This window comes from Panulirus ornatus, chromosome 4 (genome assembly GCF_036320965.1).
Source record: "Panulirus ornatus isolate Po-2019 chromosome 4, ASM3632096v1, whole genome shotgun sequence".
Taxonomy (NCBI): domain Eukaryota; kingdom Metazoa; phylum Arthropoda; class Malacostraca; order Decapoda; family Palinuridae; genus Panulirus; species Panulirus ornatus.
In genome coordinates, this window is record NC_092227.1 from 65,620,960 (window position 1) to 65,641,656 (window position 20,697).

At 43.9% G+C, this 20,697-nt stretch overlaps 1 protein-coding gene and 1 long non-coding RNA gene across 3 annotated transcripts in view; one reads left to right on the top strand and one right to left on the bottom strand.

Moving 5' to 3' along the window:
• Positions 1 to 20,697, bottom strand: part of LOC139764552 (uncharacterized) — a 482,407-nt gene that overhangs the window by 184,983 nt on the left and 276,727 nt on the right. The gene's annotated exons all lie outside the window — the stretch shown is intronic.
• Positions 1 to 20,697, top strand: part of LOC139766757 (ras-related and estrogen-regulated growth inhibitor-like) — a 156,288-nt gene that overhangs the window by 104,130 nt on the left and 31,461 nt on the right. For both annotated transcript variants that reach the window (XM_071695680.1, XM_071695688.1), the window contains exon 3: positions 2,093 to 2,229. In XM_071695680.1, the coding sequence (XP_071551781.1) occupies positions 2,093 to 2,229 (137 nt within the window). The remainder of the gene's footprint in view (positions 1 to 2,092; positions 2,230 to 20,697) is intronic.

Here is a 20,697-nt window from a genome sequence, read left to right on the forward strand (position 1 = left end):
AACTTTACTTCAGTGTCTCGACGTGAACCATTTTTGGTTGAATCATCTACCTCGTTTATATCGCATGTCTTCGTGAGCGGTACTCCTATGGAAGTGACCTCAGAGAGAGAGGACAAGTCCGTGTGTTTGAGAGCTTCACCTGGAAAGTCTCCAAACCGCATGGTAAGATCAGACCTCTCCACTTTTTGCACAGGATCTCCTAGTTTTGATTCACCCGGACTGAGCGTCCTCTAGCTTCTGGCCTGTCTACAATCTGTAATATGGTCGTCGGGATGCGCTTCTGTTGCAACCATATCTCTTGAGGTTACAGCACTGAGTAGCAATGTTATGACCTGTTTCGTCAGCTCTGAGTTCTACAGCTCCTTTCAAAGGTTCATGACTAATGGGTTTGCGTCAGTATAACACAATGATCCACGAGCCTGCAAATTTCGAATGCCGCCATATTGACACTAGTGAATGTACCAGGGATATATAACCGTCCTAACTTTGCCGTGTTGAAGTGATATCTAGCTTCCTATCTGGCTGTGGATGTTGATGGGTCAGCCTCTTTCCCTTTCTCCATGCACAGCGGTGTCCCTCAACGTTCTGTAATGTCTTCTACATTTTTTTCTCCTTTATCAACAATGTCATTTCTTCTAGAAATGACTCACGCGTTGACGAATCAACACTGCATTCCTCCACATCCTTCAATTCTGCCCCTTTTTCCCTCACTCGATCTGCAACTCGTCTCCACACAACTTCCTCAATAAACTCAAGTGTTAGACAGGACCCAGTCCCTGCCCATCTCTCTGTCAAAAAATTCCTCACAATTTTCGTCTCTCTTTTGACGGTTCTGTAATTTAACCTCATGAGTCAATGAACATACTTCATATTACTTTAACATCCACTCTCTCTTGGAAACCCCACATTACGGGAATAGCTAAGTTTGCTTCAAAAAACTGGGTGTCATTTTTAGATGTCCATTATTTTTCTCCTTTTTCTTCTTCTTTTGACCAGCTGCTCCATTTATACAAGAGATTGATTCGTCCTTGTATGGAGTACTGCTTTCATATCTGGGTTGGTTCTAGCTCTGTATCCTTACTTGACAGAGTCGAGTCGAAGTCGAAAGCGGTACAACTCATAAATTCTTCCAGGCTAACTTCCAGACTTGACCCCCTTGCTCTACGCAGCAATGTTGGTTCACTTTCCCTCTTCTATAGGTATTACTTTGTTATATGCTTCCGAGAGCTGGCTGCTTGCGTGCCCCCACCAATAGCTAGACCACGCTTTGGAACTCTCTACTCACTCATATCTTTCACATTAAAAGACAGGTTTTTTACGTCTTCCAAAATTCGTAGATACTTTCCCTTGTCTTTTAGGCTTTCATTAATCTCTCTATACTTCAATTAAGGTCCGGCTTTGATGTGTAATTTCTGTCCGCGACTGGAGCCTCCAAGGAAAAACAAAAAGGAAAATTCCGTTAAAACCTCGTTAAAAACCATACTAACCGGTTACACTTTCTGACTTTTCTCAACACACACCACATACCTGCTCTCTTACTTTTGCCTCTTCCCCACACAATCTTCCTCACCCATTATATTTTCCTTGTTTCGTCCCCCCCCCCCCCTCCTCACCTTCTCTCTCCCTTCATTTCTTCTTTTTCTCATTCCGAGCCTAACGATGATAAGGAATTCTGTCCAAGAACGGAGCTTTTAACATCTGAAACTAAAACATATCTCAATGTGTTCTCAGTAAATACTCATTCTTAATTGAACACAGATTTGCAGAGATTCTTTACAATAAGGATCTTATACCTTCACTAATCCTTCTATTATCTTTGCTAACTCAAGTCTGGCACCGCTGGTAATAATCTAGAATCATCATAAGTCAATACAGATATCCTTTGTCGCCACATTACGAAATATTTCATGTGTGTGGAATGCTTTCCTGGCCACGTTCACCTGGTGGCTCACCTCACTAGGCCAAATGCCATGTACCTCACGTGATACATGTATATTCTATGTATTATCTATGGCAGGGAAATCTCTGACCATGAATGTCACCTCCCAGCGTCACCCCAGACTAATCTGCCTGTGTGTCCTCCCTCCGTCAGCGCTGGTGGTGCGGTACATCACGCGTCGCTACATCGGGGAGTACGACCCGTGCCTGGAGCGGGTCTACCCGCACACGGCGGCCGTGGACGGCGAGACCTTGGCGCTGGAGATCCTCGACCCAGCCGGGCAGTCCCACGTGAGTATGCTGCCCCTAACCCACGAGTCAGTATGCTGCCCCTTGCACACCCATGTAAGTATGCTGCCCCCACATCCACGGGTCAGTATGCTGCCCCTACATCCATAGGTCAGTATGCTGCTCCCTACATCCATGGGTCAGTATGCTGCTGCTATACCCACAGATCAGTAAGGCGGCATGCAACCAGTCATAAGTTAATATGTTTTCCCCTCAATCACAAGTTACTAGGCTGCCAGACAGTCACATTTGAGGATGCCTTCACACACTCGCCAGTCTTTTTTGTTACCATACAGTCACACTCCAGCATGCGCATCCACAGCCAAACAGTCATATGTTCATGTACTTCCCCACAACCACAGTTTAGTATATAGTGAAAGAACACTGCGTTAGTATGTTACTCTGCAGCCAGATGTTGGTGGCCTGCGGGATAATCACATGTAAGTAGGCATCACCAGTACGCATTATGCAGCAAGTCAGTTATATCACACTCTCCTCTCTTGGCATTTTACATATATATATATATATATATATATATATATATATATATATATATATATATATATATATATATATATCTTTTTTCTTTTTTCTTTTTAACTATTCGCCATTTCCCGCGTTAGCGAGGTAGCGATAGGAACAGAGGACTGGGCCTTTTTTTGGAATATCCTCACCTGGCCCCCCTCTGTTCCTTCTTTTGGAAAATTAAAAAAAAAACAAGAGGGGAGGATTTCCAGCCCCCCGCTCCCTCCCCTTTTAGTCGCCTTCTACGACATGCAGGGAATACGTGGGAAGTATTCTTAATCCCCTATCCCCAGGGATAATATATATATATATATATATATATATATATATATATATATATATATATATATATATATATATATATATATATATATATATATATTTTTTTTTTTTTTTTTTCAAACTATTCGCCATTTCCCGCGTTAGCGAGGTAGCGTTAAGAACAGAGGACTGGGCCATTGAGGGAATATCCTCACCTGGCCCCCTTCTCTGTTCCTTCTTTTGGAAAATTAAAAAAAAAAATTGAGAGGGGAGGATTTCCAGCCCCCCCGCTCCCTCCCCTTTTAGTCGCCTTCTACGACACGCAGGGAATACGTGGGAAGTATTCTTTCTCCCCTATCCCCAGGGATATATATATATATATATATATATATATGCTCTTAGACAGTCACGTATGAATACATTGTCACACCTTCGAATCTTCCGTATTTTGTTGATCATGTACACGTGTGTGTGCTTCCGTAGACAAATTTAACTTTCAGTTGGATGGCACGTCACACACTTTACGAGGTAGTAGTAGTAGCTTCCACTAGCCTACCCCGCCAGTATTTCCCACTGAAAATACACCTCACAGCTGGAAACAAAGATAACGACTCTCTCTTCTACTTCTCTGCTTGGATGTGTCTGATATCCCCATAACATGGATACCAGCCTCGTGTTGCGTTTGTTTTCATGCTGATAACACATAGGTGAAGTTCTGGCACCATCATCTATGGATGTCATGAAGAGTGTAATCCAGTCTGCCTGGAACATGGTGGCGTATGGCATTTGATCGCACGTGTGACTCAACGCTAGGCTGTCTCACAGACACAGATGATCAGATTACCTTAAACGAAACATCTGCAACCGATGTTATTATATACTGTCATTAAATTCCTTTTCTGACAGAGGATACTTGCTTATCTGTTGGCTGAAGTGCGACGGTAAACGGCGGTTAATAACCTTATCCTCCGTCTTCAGTCTGAATGTCCACTATTTGTGCTGACATATCAAGCCTCAAACGAGAAAGACGTGGTGAGCAAATGTGTCGAGAAAGTTGCTGAACTTGAACTGTTCCAGATCTACGTCAGTCCTATACGGTTACGGTGCTGTAGAATCTCTCACAGACGAACAGGAAACTGGTAGAAAAGGAAAGGTTGGTAGAAGCTCTCGCTCTGAAACCGTTCAGAAGAAAGATAGACTTATCGCACATACAACAACAGGCGCATTTATAGCATCACTAAAGGATTATAGACGGAGTTATGAGATACGTCAACACATTTCAGTCGGCCTTATAATGCCCTTGTTACAGGTACCACACTTGATACAACTATCGTGTAGCTATGTACTTAACACAACAAACCTCTGAAACAAAGTTACCATACAACTATATGGCTACTTAGTTTATGATTTTGAAGAAGAGCAAAGAAAGAAAGAAAGAAAGAAAGAAAGAAAGAAACCTGGCCCTGCTGAAGAAATATGTCAGTCGTGAAGCTAAAATCTCCAGGATTCAATGAATCAAAAACTGTAACTCGAAGAAAATGTGGAGAGTCAGCGACTGATCATATTCGCAGCTGTTAAGACACTTTTATTTTCAGTGAAACTCTCGTAGTGAAACAACAGGATCGTGTCATATAATATCTCTGACACTCGTATATTTCTCCAACATTTTTAAGCCATAAACGGACTATCCGACACTACTATAACACCGTTCAAAAATCTTTAAAAAAAAATGCATTGCGTTGTGAAAATATTAGTCTTTATATTTTTACTTGTTCAAACTTATCAACTTATTGTTGTCGGCCACTTAAGTCGAAGGTTCGTATATGTTTATGACACTTTTCATATACTCGCTGAATGTTTTCTATTCAGCAGGTGATTTTCTTTCACAGATGTAATTCATTACTAAATTACGTAGGGCTTAGAATTATCTTGGGGAAGAGAGGCGAAGAAGCTATGAGCCTGTTATCATTCTGCCCTGCTCCCTCACTAGTAGATTTTCCTGCCTCAGTGTTCCGTGTCCTGATTTCTCTACACTCATTTCATTATTCCCCCCAGGATTATTGCCTCTACCTCCACTAGTGGTGTCCAGCATCTGGTGTACGGTGAGCACTCTACAGGATATACTCTAAGTCTGTGATAGTCTGTATTCCTAGCTGATCACCTCTTGATTACTGTACTCTGTTTTGATAGGAACTTTTGCAGTTCTGGTCCTCTTCTTATCACTGTATTTTCCCGTTCTTCTCGTTCTACCAGGCCGTACTTTCCAAGTTTATTGCCCGCAATAGGTCTCGTATCTTCCTTCCTTCTTTGCCTACTCTTCGTATGCCTCAGTTTGGTACTCGGTCAGTCTAATTATCATCACTGATCTCTGTCTTCTTGCTTGTTTCACTCCAATAATCCTACCTTGGCCCACCTGAGTTGCTGGCATTCCCCTGGTTTCTGTTCTCCTCCTGCTCCTCCTCCTCCTCTTCCTCCTCCTCTTCTTCTTCCACACATTCGTTGCCAGTTCCCGCGCCCGTTTGATCCCGCCATCATTAATACCACTTACGTATCTAATGATATTCTGAAGTTCGTTGCCAAGTTTCTCAATCTTTTCAAGGCGCAGCTCTTCCCTCCGCCCACATCCGGCTGGCCCAGTGTCGTCACCACCTCACTCGGGTCACATCTGACACTCAGCTCTCGGTGTGTCTGCGCCTGCTCTTACGTATCCTCCCATCTTCCAGTTGCTTTTGACGTCGTCCTGGTGTGTAATAAGTTTACCCGCTGCCACACTACACATAGGCGTCATTCGCTCCTGTCTCTGGACTCCCTCCGTCAGTCTTTACACTTCACCCAAGACCGTACTTCGCTACTCTGCAGTCCATCCTCCTGGAGACCCACAGCGAGTTTTGTCTAGACTTCGCCGCTTCCCGTTACTGCCGCTCGAGATTCACGTAGAGAGCACCATTCTCATCCTTCAGTAGGTCCTCTGTCAAAGCTTACATCAAGTATCATGGTGTCCGCTTGATCTGCCTTTTCCATTCATTCAAGGTGTTTCATGCGGCGTGGAACACAAGAACTTCCATTCTTCTCTTCACCAACTATAGTCATTATGTCCTTTTTATAGAGGCTTTTTCTATGGGCTGTTGTCCAGTCTCGTGGAATGGAATAACCTCTAACTGCTCAGGTGAAACACTGATGTCCCAACACTTCACTGAGTGTCCAGGATACATTCTTTTTTTTCTAATTTAATTACCTTTTTCGCCTCTTCAGACCAACACTGTCTTGTATACTTTACTTACATGATTTACCTTTTTCTTCTAAACATGACTTTCTTTCTGGGACAAGTGTACGAAAACAACGGCTAATCCTTTGTGGGATTTCTCGTTTTCGTTCTAATCCAGCAGCAAGTCAAACACACACACACACACACACACACACACACACACACACACACACACACACACACACACGCGCGCGCACACGTGGATTATCTCAACCTGTTCTACCCAATAACTCTCGACTGTCGTTCTCATTCCAAAGTTACGCACTTCCCGGCTACCACAAGTACCATCCCCCTCCCTCTCACCCTCTTTCTATTACAAAGAGGCAGCTTGATATGGATCCCACGCCGAGAACTCGTATACAATACGGGCCCCACAAGTTTGTCTTCTGTGAGGTTACCGTCTCTCTCTCTCTCTCTCTCTCTCTCTCTCTCTCTCTCTCTCTCTCTCTCTCTCTCTCTCTCTCCATCTATCTATCTATCTATCTTTATATATATATTTTTTCTCTTTCTCTCTTTTTTCATACTATTCGCCATTTCCCGCGTTAGCGAGGTGGCCTTAAGACTAGAAGACTGAGCCTTTCAGGGAATATCCTTACTTGGCCACCTTCTGTGTTCCTTCTTTTGGAAAGCTGAAAACGAGAGGGGGAGGATTTCCAGACACCCCCCCCCCCTCCCGCCCCTTTTAGTCGCCTTCGTCGGAGTTACTATACCATCAAACATACCCATCTTTGCCCTTCCACACACTCCTCAATGTGCAGACGAAAAGTGAGAATCTTTATCTTATTTGGCTGTTATACAGCTTGCTAATACTTCAGCGTTTGTGGTAATAATGACGCTACCTTTTTTCTCTTTGCTCAGTACACACAACTCATTTTCAAAGACAAAGACTTAGCTTCACACACACACACACACACACACACACACACACACACACACACACACACATACACGAGAGAGAGAGAGAGAGAGGGGGGAGAGAGAGAGAGAGAGAGAGAGAGAGAGAGAGAGAGAGAGAGAGAGAGAGAGAGAGAGAGAGAGAGAGAGAGAGAGAGAAACTTTTCTCTCTCCCAACCTCAGTACAACACACGTTCCTCCACCCTACCTTACACCCCACTCTCCTCCCTCCTGTCGCGTCACACCTCACCCTTCAGTCTCCCTCACACACTATAGAGTATTTACCCTCACTTCCCCCCCCTCATCATCTTTCCTCATACGGTGTATGTCTTCTCACTCTCCTCATCACACCACACGTCTCTCACATTCCCTCGTAGAATACCTCCTCTAACTCTTCTTCCTCCACGACTACCTTTAGTCTCCCTTTGATATTAAAGATGTTCTCACCCTTCCTCACACTTTACATTTCCCCTCGCTATCCCTCACACGCCACACTTACCCCCTTCCCCCTTTCCATCCCTCACACACAACACCTCCCCTCACAATCTAACAAGCATCCATTAGCCGTTGGTTGTTATCAAGAGGAACAATAGTGTTATAAATGTCCGAGAGGAACCGTGTCCCTCCTCCTCAACCCGCGAGCTGTCAGAGTGATGGGAGGAGGAGTGCTTTAAATACTTTCCAGCCCCATCACCCCCTCCACCAGCCTCCAGGATCTCTATAACCTCATCATCTCCCTGTCCAACTCCCAGGAGCCCCATCAGGTCTTCAGCCACCCATCTGGAACCACCACAGCCCCATCACCCCCCTTCAACCAACTTTCCTCTTCTCCCCTGACCCATCACCTCGACAGCCAACCACCTGGAACCCCTACAACCCCATCACCTCCTCAGCCAACCACCTAGACCCACAGAACCCCATCACCCCCAACCGACCTCCTAGACCCCGTTCAGACCCATCACCTCCTCAGCCAACCTCCTAGATTAACTAAAGTCCCACCATCCCTTCAGCCACCCTCCTGGACCCTCTACAGCCCCATCACCTCATAAACCAACCTCCTGGACCCCCAGAACCCCATCACCTTCTCATCGAACCTCCTGGAGTCCCCACAACCCCACCCCTCAACGCGAGCAGCAACACCGCCACACTGACACAATCATCCTATTATTCTCCCACTTCAGGACGACCACATCTTGATGACCAGCCGTCAGTGTGCGGCCCACATGCTTCCTCAGGCATTACCCAGAGTTCGTTCACTATCTGTGTCCATCCATTAATGTATCCTGTAGTTTCTTATATATATGAATGGACGACGAAGGCAAGTTCCCTTAAACTAGACTGGAGAATGAAGCGAAACAAGAAGACGTTCATGTATTGATCAAAAGCTTTTCAGATTGAGGAGAGGTGAGGTTGCTGGCGACTGGATAGCCATGGGTCGGTTGCTGCAAGATACATCAGGACAAGCTGATGTGTCGTATTACCATGTCATGGTGAAGATGTATATGGCCCAGAACTCTACTAACTTTCCCTCACACATCCCACCTTCAATCACTCTCCCACGCACCTCGTACCCTCCCTCACTTTCCCGCACTCACACCCTACCCAGCCTCCTCTGTCACACACAGCACATTCCCTTTTCACTGAAAACCAAACTCTTGGGAAAGAAGAGAAACATCAAATTCATCATTCTTGACGATTACCAGCGTTGGAAAACTCACGCCCGTATATCAGCGGTATATATATAACAAGGTGGTATTCTACGATCAACCAAGTAAAGACGTAATCGCTCACAAAGGAAAGCCTTAGAAAAAAGAGTCTACCTTCTCCCTAACACTGCTGACGGGAGCTGTGGTAGCGATGGCTCCCCATACAGTGTGACAATTATCGTTATAATCACAACGCCGCGTGAACCCCTTTTTATGGGGTTCTTGCAGCCTCGAGGTGGTGTTCTATACAGAGCAGAAGGTGAGACTCCTTTGGAGAGAGGAGTTCCTAGACGAGACTATACAGCCTCCCGAAACTGAGCCACTGTAGTTATGCTTCTACCACTGCAGTTGTATTTTAGTATGTATGAATACCAACGTGTTCATATATGGCTAGGGAGACGGTCCTCTCTGGCAACGTCATTGGCACTATCCAGTTTGACTGACACACTTGTATTACAAGTCGTCCGGCTCGTACGATATATTCAACTGTAAGTTTGAGGAACCGCTAAAGACTGAAACTTCAGAGACACATGTAAGCAATGTTGTTGAGTAGAAAACAATCACAGTTACAACCTAGCTGGTGTCTCAGCCGGGGATTAACCACGTTTTTTTTCTCTTAACGTTTGTCACACCATAAAGTCAAGAATGGGTTCATACTTCTATAATTTCTCACAACAGTTAAGTCCCTTTTAACGAATCAGTGCATCCCACTTTTCAAAATGAGCCATCTTTCCCTCCCTCCACTCTGTACCTACAACATTTCACAACATTATTAAGTAGGATTATGGATTTCACAACTCATTCTATGAGTACTGGCAAAGCAGTTTACTGGTAACTAAAGAGAGATGATTGAAATTCTTCGTTTCCATCTGTTTTTGATATCACAATCAATCGTGACTGGCGCCAGAAATGTATTCCTAGCTGCTTCTTTGCTGCTTTCTAAAACTGGAATCAGTTTGTCCTACTACACACCTTCAGTTTCACATCCTCACACACCCCACCTTACCTCGCTCCCTCTCACCTTCACACGCACCACCGCCATTCACTCCCCCTCATAAAAATACATTCCCATTACTCTCCCTCACACACAGATACACAGTTTCCCATACTCTCTCCCTCATATATCAATTGAGGAGAAAGGAAAGTGATTAACTGCACTGGAAGAGTTTTAGATAACGGTAATGAGAAAGAATAAAACGACACAACTGAAATTTTTACTAAAATCATTAATGACCGTCTGATGATCCGAAGAAAATGGCCACGAGGACTTTGATATCTGGTCAAGAGGCGGGTCAAGGGGTAGGTCAATGGGCGGCGTGTCTCCGAGCGAAGACGTAAAACATCAGATGGTACGCGAGTTATCTGATTATGCTGCAGTGTGTATCTGATGCCTTAAGTTCGATACTGCGACCCTCGAACATGACAGTGTGACTCCTGGGTGTTGATGGACTGGCCTGGCGCCAGACCTAACGCCGAAGGGTCAGGTCAAAGGTAACTCCATGATATTCAAGGGTCATACTCCCGGGTGCTCAGGAGCTCAACAGGTATATTGGGATTGATGGCTTAATACACATTCAGCAGTTTATAGCCACTCTGTCTAATAATACTCATGCATACACACATACATACATACATACATACATACAGACAGACAGACATACAATCCAACATACACACAGTTAGTTCTCTAAACCCGATCCTGACGTATGATTTACTGAAGTGCTTTTCATCAACTTTAAAAAGCTATTTCAGCAACAATACATTCTAATTATCGTAGCGTGAATGACCAGCACAAAGGGACCAGTCTATTACGTCCGCTGACCCTTCTTTGTTTTGCAATTTGTCTGCATTAATTATAGCGTCTTACACTGTAATTTCACCGATTTATAAAACACAGTGAGAAGAAATGGGAGAGAATGTGGTGAATCAACTGGACGTAACTATGTGGAAGAAACGACATCTGTACCATATTAGAAAAAAGTATATATATATATATATATATATATATATATATATATATATATATATATATATATATATATATATATATATATATTCCTATGAGTCCACGGGGAAAATGAAACACGACAAGTTCCCAAGTGCACTTTCGTGTAATAATCACATCATCAGGGAAGACACACGAGAGAAATATGAGTCAGTTGATATACATCGAAGAGACGAAGCTGGGGCGCCATTTGGTAAACATGCGATTGTCCAAGACAATCGCATGTTTACCAAATGAATAACGATACGTGACCGAAACGTGTTGCTTGGTTCTGCCTTAACATCTGTGTTCGAATTCCTAATAGCAGTACTCAAAGACCAGTACTGCATACAGGTGCACACCCCTGTAGTAATCTACCTTGTCTACAAATAGAGACTGCGTACATCTCAGTGGTTTTCTGGATCATTTATATATAAACGTGTGAATGCATTTGAAGTACATGTTGCGTTACTCGGTTTAATGACGCGCCATTAGTTGATGGCCATGAAATGCGACAACATTAATACGTAAACAGGCGCAAGGTCGAGAGGTGGGCAGATTCCTGGATACCCACCACCGTCGCGGACGTGCAAGAGCAAAACAGACAACAGAAGACCCGGAGGTGCCTGGCTAGGCTGTGGCTGCTGAGAGTCAATAACAAAACCTTACCGACTGAAAATATTCATTCAGATTTTCTTAAAAGATTTTACCGATATTAAACTTATCAAATGTGGAGATTTGTTGTTCCAATGATCAATTACGCAGTTAAGAAATATTTAGGGTGATCGAAGTTCATTGAGTTTTGCCTTTAATTCATTCGTTCTTGTTAAAGAAATTACTTTCATTTCGAGAAGTGTTACGTCATTGATATCATCCAACCTCCTTCATGTTATGAACACTGTGGTTCCCTCCGTATGTCGTCCTTTCTTTCAATAATACTTTCGCTACCATTCTTTATACTCTAACATTTCTCCATCTTTCCTTCATTTTCAAACAATTCACCTTAATATCAAAGATGTACGTCGATGACTCAAAAATTATCCAGAGATTCTCCTCACAATTTTCATGGAAAAGTGAAGGAAATTTACGTATTCTTATTTCTCAAAATAAAATTTCTGACAAAAAGTGGACAACATATGTATTCTGTGCCGAGGTGACTTCTTCGGGTTACAAAATTCCACTTAAAAATTAGCGATTTTTGATGAGTGGATTTAGCGAGGACAGAGCCGCAGTTTCTTGTGCGAGTCATTTTGATCAGCTGGGTAGAAGGTGCTGATAAAGTCTTGTCTGTGAAGCATACTGAGATCCACTACGAAATGCATAGCACTGATTTGGATTCTGGCGGTTCGTCATCAAAATTCTTGGAGAGGTACCCCAGCACTCTCTTGGCTTTACTGATGACGGCTGGCTGTACGCTGTTCCTTGACTCTTTCCTCCTCTGCAGGATGCTTGCTCCACCGAGTTCTTCACATCTGTCTGGGTGAACTATGTAATGAGAAGGCAGACTCTGTCAATCACAATTTTCCATAACTTCAAGAACTCGTTCCTGATCATGACAAAGATTTTTTTTTTTTCACTTCTAAAAGTCTTGTCATATATATATATATATATATATATATATATATATATATATATATATATATATATATATATATATATATATATATATATTATCATACTTTTGCCATTTCCCGCGTTAGCGAGGTAGTGTTAAGAACTAAGGACTGAACCTTTGAGGGAATATTCTCACTTGGCCCCCTTCTCTGTTCCTTCTTTTGGAAAATTCAAGGAGAAGGGAGGATTTCCAGACCCCCCGCTCCCTTCCCTTTCAGTCGCCTCCTACGACACGCAGGGAATACGAGGGAAGTATTCTTTCTCCCCTATCCCTAGGGATATATATATATATATATATATATATATATATATATATATATATATATATATATATATATATATATATATATATATCATACTTGTTTGCTGTGTTCCAACGTTAGCGAAGTAACGGCAGACATACAAGGAAAGGAAACAGTACTATTTTGCTCACTTTCCTATTTAGCTGTCATGCAGAATTCGCCGAAACAAGAGCCCTTGCATGCAAGTCCCACAGACTTTTCCACGATTTCTCATAACTGCTTCATTTGCAATGGATCAGCTCGGTGACAGCACGTCACCCCCTGTGTACCACATCCTTCCAATTTGTTCTATCCCGTGGCCGCCTCACTCCCTCTAGCATGTTCAGGCCCTGATCATTCCAAACATCTTTCGCTCCGTTATTCATCACATCCTCAGTCTCTTCCTCCTCCTGACCCATACATCCCCTGTGTTCTTGAAGGTTCTTGTGCCGGGCTACACACGTGCCTACCTCTTACTGTGCCGGGCTACACACGTGCCTGCCTCTCACTGTGTCGGGCCACACACGTGCCTGCCTGTCACTGTGTCGGGCCACCCTAATGCCTACCGGATCAACAGAAAACAATGATGAATAATGCTGCACTGATAAAAGAAAGAAAAAATTACAAAAGCGTAACTGTAATCTGGCCAATAATGTACAAAGCTTTACAATTTTTTTCTTCATAGAATAACGCCACTTCAAAAACAGCCCAAACTACAGTTCTAGCATATTATAATGAAGAAATAATTCCATCAGGAATGAAATCGTTACGAAACTCCGTTCGTTCATGAGACTAATCAAACGGACTGTTTATGACACCAGTCACACTGTGGTCTGTTTGGTTTAGCGTTACGGGAGACCTAAGGCTTACGAGGAAGCTACCAGTCAAGTTCGAGGGAGGGCAAGTGTTTGTCTGTGTCCCTCCCGCCAGCAGCGTCATTAATACGCTTTTTGGCGGCGTCAGGGCCACGCAGGAAGGGCTTGCTGGGGCAGAAGTGTGTCAGGAGGGCGTCAAGTGTTTGTTTACTGGTGCCATGACGAGGCCACAGGTCCTCCTCCCTCTATCATCACTAACTGTTCCGGGACACTGCCTCCCTCTATCGTCGCCAGCAGTTCCGGGGGACCAGCCTCCCTCCACCATCACAAACAGCTCTAGGAACCTCCTTCCCTCCACCGTCATCAGCAATATCAAAACCACCTCACACTACCCACCAGGCCTCACTCACTACACTTACAGACTTTCAAATTTACACCAGCTGATACACTCACCACACGTAAAAATGGTACATTTGCTTATAAACAACATGAGACACACCTCCTACACACTACCAGCAGCTGAAAAACTCAACAAACGCGAATACAATTTTCACATCCTAATAGCAACAGATTCATAAATTCACTGTACACAGTTTTATGAAATCAAAACTGACTGCATACTACTGCCATATCATTCTCTCTCTCTCTCTCTCTCTCTCTCTCTCTCTCTCTCTCTCTCTCTCTCTCTCACTGAATATCCTTCATAGCTTACCCTACCTCCTTCTAGGAAGCCTACAAACTTCTGATCCTGGCAGCCTCCTCTTAAGGGCTCTGTCAATACACCTGACCTGTTGTCTGTAGCGTCGATCGTATTCAGAATAACGTGATGAGGGGAACCTTCTTGCTCTTGCCTCCACCATCCCCTCCCTCGCCACATAAACACCGTATGCTCCCTACCCACAGCTGTGGTAGCAACACTCCGCATAAACATCCATGAACTTTTTCCGTGCTCAGGAAGCCATTCCACTCAAGGAAACATTTTTGTCAAGTAACATTTGGCAAATAAATCTTCACACAGGAGATGCTTGAAGAACTGTTTCATACAGACACCGTCGGCTCCTGCTTGCTAGAACCATCTCAAGTAATGTGTATATTTACTTACGCATTTGTAATCACCCGATTCTAAGGTAAGGGGAAGACGTTCTGCGGTAAGAAAGGGACGTTTTGCGGTAAGGGTTGGGCGTCCTGCGGTAAGGGTAGGACATTCTACACTAATACCATACAGCTTTTCAAAACTTACATATCTTGTCACCTTTCACAGTATCATCATTTTGCGTACAGTATTCATCTACTGCCCTTATACTAACATCAAATACATGACATTTTTCCCGGACGGTAAAGTGATGCAGACAGCATCATAGGTAACAATGTCTGTGTAATACAGAGCAAGATAAACATATGTCATACATATACAGAGCAACATGCTAACATTCCCTATGTATGTGCCCTTTACCCAAACTCTCATTGAAATGCTTTATATAATATATATATATATATATATATATATATATATATATATATATATATATATATATATATATATATATATATATAATAAAATTTTCTAAAGAAAATATATTTCCCAAACGTTTCTTACATTTTTTCAAATATTTTTTGTCATCATTTCATGCTGTAGTCTCTGGTTCTTCTATCCAATAACTGACATCATCATTACGTCATTCTTTACGCCTCACTCCTCCAGGGTGTACCAATTTATAGTCCTTTATCTCTCACCTTAACACAGCTCTCTTAATTCTCGTAACACCTTTGTTGTCCTCTCCTGGACCTTCTATTTAAGTTATTCGCGCTTAAGCGCGCCGACCATTAAGCCCACTGACCATTCTTGAGAAGGATTTTCTAACTGTGGCCAAATATACATTTACAGAATATTTCATTCTATATGTGACAGCAGACAATTTGTTTTTCATAGACTCTTACACAGAGGATCCTGCGGTTTACCTCCTGCAAGATAATGTTTGTATCCAAGTCTTCTTAAACTGGGTCCAGTCCTCAGTGTTCTGCATTTACTATGACGGAATTCATTAACCAAGTACCAGACCGCTTTGGAGCGTGTCTGAGTCGCCTTGAAAGTTAATGTAATCCCATCATTGTTTACATCCTTCATGACCATAGGCATCATCTGTAGATATACTCAAAAGTCCAGTCCTTCGAGCAGGACCTTTACAAAGGTCGAGAAGAGTAATGGTCCCTGGACCGAACCCTGTGATACGTTGACCTAAACCCATTTCGATAAAGCTCCTCTGAATTGTGTCCTTTGTTCCCTTCCACCAAGGTGATCACCTATCCATCGAAGAATCCACCTTCCATAAGATCCAACTTCTCAACCATTCTCCTGTGTGGCACGTCATCAAATGCTTTCTGGTCGTACAGAAACGCTCAATCCACTCATCACTTTCTTTCGTCTCAAACGGAGGCAACGCTATTACGGGAGTCTGATATACTATGCACGACCCCTCCCTGATTCCATGTTACATTACATTTCCTTCGCAAGTGGGAACTCGTTTGCTTTCTGATCATCTCTTCCATTGTTTTACAGACAACTCTTGTTACAGAATGGCTGGTCTATAACTCAGTGCAACTTCCAGGTCTTCTTTCCTAAGGAGAGATATGGCATTTGTCCTCTTCCATTCCCTCAGACCCATACCTTCCTGCAGCGTCACACTGAACAAAAGTTCATGCTGCATGTCGTGTGCAGACTCATACCTCCTCAGCACGGATGAAGGAACTTCATTTGGACCATGAACCCTACGTGGGTCAGTGAACTTTAGTCGTCTGTTTATGTCTTAGCAACGTCAACGCTAAGGCCACCATCCCTTACCATATCAATGGCGCTGGGGTTATGGGTCTCTTTCATCCTTAAAAGCGCTTATGACCTTGTCATTCAGCTTATCTTCCCGTCATCCTCCACATATCTTCCCTACTAAATTCCCTAGTTTGATGGGTTGCTCTTTAAGTAACAATTTACTCCCAATGAATTTATGCTGCACTTTTGCATGACCTCATACCGTGTCCAGAATCATGTTTTCACAGTTGTTCTGCCTCTCATTTCTTATCCTTCTATCCTCATTCCTTGCTCTTTTATACCTTTCATATGGTGACTGGCTACACAACCACTCACTTCCACAATACATCCTAGCCTCCCTCACCTTCTGACATCTTTTATTAATCCACAGCTTCCATTTGCTAATCTTCCGTTTGCAGCGGAAGGCACCCTTGCTCCTACTTCGTGGTAGATGTCACAAAACCTTTCAAAAAGTTGCCTGTCTCATGGCAACGCAAATCCAAGTTCCATTTCAAGCTCTCAAAGAGATTGTTTATCTCTGTGTAGTTTCCCTGATTACGTATATCTGTTCTATGAGTCTCGGTTCCTCTTTGATCTTTAATATATTATGATTTACCGCATAATCCAACTCGATCACTGAATAACCACTGTTTACATTTGATGCATCATAGATATTGGTCTCAATATATGTGCTATCGTGTTTAAAGATGAAGTGCGTGTGTGTGTGTGTGTGTGTGTGTGTGTGTGTGTGTGTGTGTGTGTGTGTTTCGAACCGTATTATTCCTTAATGAGCATTGCCAGGAGAGGTGAACAACTGGGTTGCCTGTTAACCGACTCTTCTGTCCGGGACTCGAGCAGATGTCCCCGAGATTCATAAATGGCAACGCTGCCCACTCCACCACGGAGGCTGGTGACGTTACGTCCCGTGTGAGTGATGGGTAGTCCCTCTGCTGCCGCCTGGTGGCCAACACCGGAACCATCGTGTCAACACTGTGACACCCGTCCCTCACCTTCATACGTATGAAACCCAGCCTCCCAGCTCTCTCTCTCTCTCTCTCTCTCTCTCTCTCTCTCTCTCTCTCTCTCTCTCTCTCTCTCTCTCTCTCTCTCTCTCTCCTTTAACCCAGGTGGCTGTCTTTTCTTTCTGCCTCACCCATGCGTGGGCTGCTGGCATTCAGTCCGCAAAATCATGGAACTCTTCCCCCCCCCCTCAACATATACACACACACACACACACACATAACGCTCTGCAACGTGCAACTCGCACGAACCATCATTATTCGTAACTTTATATTCTCCTGACGTAAGATATGTGCTCGGCCTGAACTTTGGAAAAAAATCGAAGTATTCATAAGTAATCTCTCTCTCTCTCTCTCTCTCTCTCTCTCTCTCTCTCTCTCTCTCTCTCTCTCTCTCTCTCTCTCTCTGATCAAAATGCGTTTCGTATGTACCATACGTACGTGCTCACTTTGCTGCACCGCTGAACATCGCATGGCACTCCTCTTCCAATCCCTCTTAACGCAGAACACACACCGCCCGCCCCGTCTGTTCGCCAGGGCGGCGTGGGTGAGCATGTAGCTCGCGTACATCAGTGCTACTCTCAGAACGCATGTAATGCACTCTCACCCCAGAGCGTAATTGGCGCATTAGATCCGGCATTCTCTCTCGTTAGAGTCCTGCAGTCTTCGAGGGTCGTGTGTGTCTAAGCCTCTCCACAGACATTTCTGCGAGGGGTGTCTGCTGTCTCGAAGCCTTCCTAAGACTAACGAAGTGCGTGCCGCTACGAACTCAAATCCTTTACTCTGACGCTAATTGGCTTATGCTTCCCATAGCCCAACTCCAGATATAATGGCCGTAATCTCTCTACCCCATTCCGACCCCCACCATTCCTTACCCAACCACTCGTAATGTCTCGATTCACCTCACATCATACTTACAATCCCTTAAGAGCTCACCTCTTCCGTCTGCCTTCCCATCATTTCCACTCATTCCCAAAATGCTCTCCCGTTCCGTCGTATCAGCAACTGATTACATGCCTTTTCCACTCCCCTTCCATCTGTCCTTAATTTTGGCTGCTCTTTCCACTCTCTCTTAACTGTATGTATCTCCTTCTCCTACTCGTCACACCCTCCCATCCCCCTCCATCCTCCAACAGGCCCTCTCCTCAGACAATGGCCCCATCCTGTCACCCCCCCCACCCCCTCTCTTCAATCAATCAACCTCGGTAGAAGTAACAACTCCTGGAGCCCAGGGTTATCGCATTAGGTGATGAGATCACCACAGACTCATTTCACTGAACCCCAAGACCGAGATAACAAACCTCTATACCAAACCAGCGAATCTTTAGCTCGAGATGATGAAAACCCACAGAAGATACCAAGCCACAAGAATGAGACTATAAAACGACCCATCCATCCATGCAGTTCGAGATAATGAAACACGAACCTGAATAAGGAAATATATAGAGAAACAGAATGAACCTTTCCATCCGAGGCAGTTGCTATTCAGACTGAGAGAGGAGCTCTGTGCTCCCAACCCCGAGAATGGTTAATGTTCACTGTGAGATATAATCAAGTTCTCAGGAGGAGTTTAGTGAACCACTATAGCTTCAGGAACCAATTCATTTCCAAACGAGGCGAATGTGACTCGAATTTAGAGACGAGAATAACAGTTTCATTGCGAACACAAGTGTTCTACATCTGGTCATGATCCTGTGGCCTGAATTTTATGTCTTACATTTGCACGATTAGACTTCCCAGTTATAAGCCTCCCCGGCTGAGCTCACTTGCACGAAACTGCCAATACTCTCGTCAGAAGTGGTGGATTCCTTGTCACTTTTGTACATAAAGAAACGAAAATACTCGAGAGAACACTGAAGAAATTCACTCGTCATAAACCTCGTCTGCTGGAAGGGCTATATGTACCGTGAACACCGTGGCTGATGAAGGAGCAGAATCAATGCATGATACTGGACTCTTTTATCTGTCGATATAAAGATTCAAATACATTTTTCTCGATTTTTAAAACACCTCATACAGAATTTACACACACACACACATATATATATATATATATATATATATATATATATATATATATATATATATATATATATATATATATATATATAGAGAGAGAGAGAGAGAGAGAGAGAGAGAGAGAGAGAGAGAGAGAGAGAGAGAGAGAGAGACGTCCATAAACCCTTGCACACACACCTTCCCCGCCCCAACAGACGCAAGCAGCCTTGAGACATAATAACATTGAATCTGGTGAACGCCAGTCATTCTGATCGACTGCCAAGAAAATCGGAAGTCACTTCCAAGGACGCTCCAGGCGACTAATAAGAAAGACAGTGATGGAAATATAAATAAAAATTCTTATTCTTAAGTTGCTGAAATAGACTTACCTCTCGTGCTTCATTAATTCTTAAAATAAAAAATGCTATTCATTTACCACCGTCCATCGTCGACGGAATATCATCATATTTCCTCATTCATGTTTCGTCATATTGATACCAATATCACCAGCCAACATCAAACTGTGTGGCCAAGAATTTTTAGGTTATTGGTGTTTGAAATTTGATTACCATCAGATACGTACGTTCGTCCGAAGGCAAGTAACTATACATACTAAGTGGTGGAACGATCTTTCTCTCTTGCACCATGGCTGGGGTAGAAGAGGATGGGTAGGACGTGTATGGGAGGCATATTGGAGGAGGATGTGGATGAGGACATAAGAGAAAGGGTGGAAGGGGAGGAGGTTGTGGTGGTACAGAGGCAGGGGTGGAGTGGGAGGCACAGAAGGACGGGTAGAGGGTTGGGGATAGTGACAGAGGGGTAGAGGGAGTAGATGGTAGTGTTGTAGGCTGAGGGTAAGGGAGGGAATGTGGGGAGGGAGCGAGGGAGGGGAAAATTGTTAAAGGGGAAAGAACCAGGTGAGGAGGAGGGGTGTATGGGAAAGACAAAGAACAGGGGAGGACCTAATGGTCTATGGCGAGGTCGTCGGTCAAAAGACAGTACAAGTGTCCGGAGGTCTTCATCATATTCTGGCAGGGACAGGATAGTACGGCAGAGGACACCTCCCCACCCACCACTCCTGGCGCAACTGTCGACGGGATAGAACCCGTGAAGGATGATCATTGTTGTAAAGAGAGTACATTGCTATGCAAATTGTATAGGAAAGTGTTCACGGGAAAAGTCTCATATCCCTGGGAGAGTATGGTTGAGGGATGGCTGGAGGTGAGGGTGGGGGGGAATAGTGATGGAAGGGGAAGAGGAAGAGAAAGGTAGATGGAAAGGATTAGGAGGAGGTTAGAGGCAAAGG